Genomic DNA, 5,000 nt, shown 5'->3' with positions numbered 1-5,000 from the left:
ATGCCAGTAAAACCACAACTACATCCACCTCTGCGCAAGGTGTTCCCATATGGCTCAAGAACACCAATACATGTTCTAGGTGTCGCCAACACTACGATCACACATGGTAGCTGCACGCAAAAGTCCATGTCGTAAGTGGCTCAGGTGGAAACTTACTAGGATTCCAAGTGGCACAACAGCTAGGAGTTCTAAGCGTAGCTCAGTTGGTGAAAGAAAAATCCCCACAGACCACAAACTGGCCCACTGAGGAATTCCCACAGCTCTTTTCGGGAATGGGGAAACTCCGCAATAAAGCCGTCAAGCTCCACATTGACGAGTCAGTGATTCCAAAACAACAGCGTCACAGGCGTATTCCGTTCCATCTCCGCAAGGATGTTGAAAGCACCATAGCAGAATTAGAGGCTAACGACATCATCGAAAAAGCAGAGGGCCCAACCCCCTGGGTTAGTCCCCTCGTAATTGTACCAAAGAAATCAGGCAAAATCAGAGTGTGCATTGACATGCGTGAAGCCAATAAAGGAATAAAAAGAGAAACATGTCATGCCAACCATGGACGATCTCATTGCCGACCTAAATGGCGCTCAAGTCTTTAGCACACTAGATCTCGCACAGGAATACCACCAGTACGAGCTTGATGGCAGAAGCCGATACATTACTACATTCAGCACCAACAAATCCATCTACCGCTACAAACGTCTGATGTTTGGAATAAATTCGGCATCTGAGATTTTCCAAAACGCTGTCGATGAAATGCTCACAGGTTTGCCAGGAGTGAAAAACATCTCCGGTGACATCATAGTGTTTGATTGCACACAGAAGGAACATGATGCAAATCTGCAAGCGACACTCCTTCGCTTACAGCAACATGGTGCACGGCTGAATCAACATAAATGCAAATTCTCCCAACCTACTGTCACCTATTTCGGCCATATCTTCGGCATAGATGGAGTCCAGGACGGTTCTAAGAAGATCCAAGCAGTCAAAGAGATGGCGCCACCCACTGATGTCTCCGAAGTCAGGTCGCTCCTTGGAATGGCTCAGTATGTTTCAGGTTTCATTCCCAACTTTGCATATGTGACCACTCCCCTCAGAAGACTGACACATCAAGACGTTCCATGGAGCTGGAGTCGGAAAGAAACATAAGCCCTGGATAATTTAAAGGCTGCACTTACAAACGCCCCACCCTTAACTTACTTAGACCCAAAGAAACGCTCGACACTGCCAGTAGATGCCTCGCCTACAGGGCTCGGCGCAATTTTGTCACAAGGGGGTCATGTCATCAGTTACGCAAGCCGTGTGCTTTCTCCCGTCGAAAGCAGATACTCCCAAACAGAACGCGAAATGCTAGCGGTCGTCTGGGGTGCGGAGCATTTCCATCTGTACCTGTACGGCGAAAATTTTGACATCTTCACGGATCACAAACCCTTGCGGGGAATATTCAACAGCCAACGTCCAGCCTCACCACGCATTGAGAGATAGCGACTCCGACTGACACCATATATCTTCAAATTGCAGTACAAAACATTACATCAATCGTCACCCATGTAGTAATGAGACGTCTGACAGAGTTGAAGAATACATCAACTACATAGCGCACAATGCTGTGCCAAAGGCGCTATCTACAGATGAAATATGCAGTACCATCGAAAGCGACCCGACATATCAGGCTGTCAGCAATGCTGTAAAAACAAACAACTGGAGATCCTCCTTGACAGCCCAGTATCACAAAATCAAAGATTTTCTCCGAGGTACCCGCCTTGTGATCCCAACAAATTTGCAACAAAGAGCTGTCCACCTGGCTCATGCCGGACACCAGGGCATTGTCCGAACAAAGCGCCTCCTACGAGACAAGGTTTGGTTTCCAGGCATCGACAAGCTGGCTGAAGAATCTGTAAAGAAATGTCTTGCTTGCCAAGCATGCACCACTGCCAAACATCTAGAACCGATGCAAAATAGCAGACTCCCAGCAGAGCCATGGAGCGAAGTGTCAATTGATTTTCCGAGTGGTCTTCCCAACAACACTTACCTACTTGTCATCATGGATGATTACAGCAAATTTCCAGAAGTGGAAATAGTGAACTCCACATCAGCAAAAGCCGTGTTGCCAAAAGTGGATGCTGTGTTCGCCCGACACGTGATCCCAGCCATTTTGAAATCGGACAACGGACCTCCCTTCAGTAGCGAAGACTTTTGTAAGTACGCTCAACATTCCGGTTTCGTTCACCGTAAGCTTACGCCACTGTGGCCCCAGGCCAATGGGGAGATTGAGCACTTCTGGGACCTCTGATGAAGTGTGTTCGCGCTGCTCACGTAGAGTGCAGAAGCTGGAAGCAGGAACTGTATAGGTACCGTGCCACCCCCCACGACTCGATTGGGGTCTCGCCTGCTGAAACGCTGTTCGGCAGAAAGATCAGAACAACACTGCCAAGTGTCACCCTGCCTATCATCAGCCGCCAAGAAATACATGATAAGATACAGGAAATTGACAGTGAGAAAGAAAGAAAATTCAAGAATTACACAGATTCGAGACGTCATGCTAAATTGTCAGGTTTGAAAGTCGGTGATCGCGTATTAGACAAACAAAAAACTACGAGAAAAGTGCAAACACCTTTCAGCCCAAGACCCCTCAAGATAACCTAATGTAAAGGGTCTATGATCACTGCCGCCTGTGAGGATTGCAGCATCACAAGAAATGCATCACACTTCAAATTATACATTGGTAATGCAACATTTACACAGCACCAGGATGAAGATGATGCCACAGATGACCTGCACATCACCACAGACCCTCCACCCACACAGGCAGTCGCTACCCCCCTCAAGCCTTGTCTCCGGGATAGTGCCAGGCCCACACGTGCAAAACGTCTGCCAGTCAGATTCGACGAGCTTGTTGGGTTGCCACAAACATTGAGTGGGGAAAAACAATAAGAAAGTGAAGTGCTAGTAACCTCTCCTCTCACCATGATTAACATATTAAATAATGCATACTACTAGTAGACAATTGTTATCACATGTAGACAATAGACTTTCAGGACATTTTCAGTTAAAATGTAACTCCTAAGTCTGGACATTTTTAATTAATCTCATTTCATTTAAATAGACATTTTGAGTCACAAATGAGATACATTTTAATTGATAATAGTGATATTAATTTTAAGAATTTCTAGTTGGTATACCATGCATATGAGGCTTGCTACCTGTCGCACGCGGCGGGCCTAGGGAGCAAAACAATAAACACACATCGTTATATACCAGTGCCTGATTTTATTCAATAAGCCCGATTTAGTGCATTCAAAGACACATCATGTGTGTGTGTGTGTGTGTGTGTGTGTGTGTGTGTGTTTGTGTGTGTGTGTGCGTGTTTGTGTGTGTGTGTGTGTGTATGTGTGTGTGTGAGTGTGTGTGTGTGTGTGTGTGTGTGTTCATTTATATGTGTGTGTGTGTGTGTGTGTTCATTTATATGTGTGTGTGTGTGTTTGTATGTGTGCGTGTGTTTATGATATTGATAGGGTGATAGATAGGCAGATCGACTAATAGATAGATGGAGATACAGACATGTACACACACACACACACACACACACACACACACACACACACACACACACACACATATATATATATATATATATATATATATATGTATATATATATATATATGTATATATATATATATATATATATATATATATAGTCATACATACATATGCAGATAGTTAGATATATAGGAAGAGAATTACAATGATATATAGATAGATTGGTAGACAGATAGACAGATATATAGAAAGATAGATTGGGAAATAGAGCGATATACTGTAGAGATAGATAGATAAATATAAAAGTAGATAGATTGATAAATAGATAGAATAAATAGACAGTTAGATGTACGAATAGACAGACAGATAGATAGATAGATAGAAATATAGATAGATAGATAGGTATAGATTATATATATTGGTTTATATGTATTTAAACACACTAACAAACATATACAATGTATATTTACATATAATGAAAAGTCTTAGAAACTTAAAAAAAGGGCACTCTTTGCGGAAAAATGGAGGAAATTTAGTACAGTTGACCCTTACATTTTTATAGGAAAACGGAATAAGGTCTGTTACTGAGGCCAAACTTGTTCATAATTATTTGACCCTTTCGTTGGATCTCACCGGCTTGAACTAATTATGGTTCGAAGTTGTGGTGATTTTTCTTCAAAATTAATTGAACGAGGCAGTATCAGCGATCGTTTTTTGCGCGGCTGCACAGAAAATAAACTTTTTTCACATCGCATAATTTCATTCATTTTCAAACACGTGAAACATTTCCATTTAACGCTATAAAAAGGCAAATTATTTTTTTTATCTCTCTTTACTTTTGAATCGATTATATTTTATTTATTAATTTTATTATCATTATTATTATTTTTTTTTTTTGGGGGGGGGGGGGCACTTTAACAGCTCAGTTTAATCAAATTTAATCAATTGATTAGTTTAATCAAAACTTTCCTACAGTATTTTTCCTCCCCACACACACGCACGCACACACAACAAAGATGTTCCCTAAGGCTTCTGACGAATGAGCCCATACCTTGATCCATTACTTAAATCACAGAGTCAAACGCTCTCCCACTCTTACTGTGCTCCTCCTCGAAACACCTTCTCCCTTCAGAAGGCTTTTAGGAGGTGTGAGTGAAATATCTTGTAGTCACTCCATTTTCTTCTCTTTTTACGAGTGCTAAGTCTTTGTATTATGTTCTTTGTTTACTTGATATTTTAATAGATAAAGGTTTCGTGCTGAATATGATTTTTTATTATATTCCCTAAATGTATTATTCTAGCTTTTGCTCGTGCATTCACATGTCATTTTGTAGAGCATAAACCATTTTCATTGTAAATGATGTATTGCATCATTCATTTTCTATGAGACTTTTCGCAGCATTTTAAAAATGTTTTCGTACACATACAGAGAACATGTTGTAGTTTTGTAGTTTAGCCCAAAGTC

At 41.5% G+C, this 5,000-nt stretch overlaps 2 protein-coding genes across 2 annotated transcripts in view; both read left to right on the top strand.

Moving 5' to 3' along the window:
- LOC125043072 overlaps positions 1-1,143 on the top strand; it is a 3,907-nt gene extending 2,764 nt beyond the window's left edge. The window contains exons 4-6 of the mRNA XM_047639026.1: positions 1-106; positions 160-443; positions 613-1,143. The exon at positions 1-106 is cut by the window's left edge and continues 221 nt beyond it. Coding sequence (XP_047494982.1) covers positions 1-106; positions 160-443; positions 613-1,143 — 921 coding nt within the window. The remainder of the gene's footprint in view (positions 107-159; positions 444-612) is intronic.
- A 198-nt stretch (positions 1,144-1,341) lies between these two features.
- Positions 1,342-2,287, top strand: LOC125043071. Its single transcript, XM_047639025.1, has 2 exons — positions 1,342-1,385; positions 1,516-2,287. Exons 1-2 carry the CDS (start codon positions 1,342-1,344, stop codon positions 2,285-2,287), a joined length of 816 nt encoding a protein of 271 aa, XP_047494981.1.
- Positions 2,288-5,000: the final 2,713 nt, after the last annotated feature.

The sequence above is a fragment of the Penaeus chinensis genome, chromosome 33 (assembly GCF_019202785.1).
Source record: "Penaeus chinensis breed Huanghai No. 1 chromosome 33, ASM1920278v2, whole genome shotgun sequence".
NCBI lineage: Eukaryota > Metazoa > Arthropoda > Malacostraca > Decapoda > Penaeidae > Penaeus > Penaeus chinensis.
This window is presented reverse-complemented; position numbering and strand designations above follow the sequence as displayed.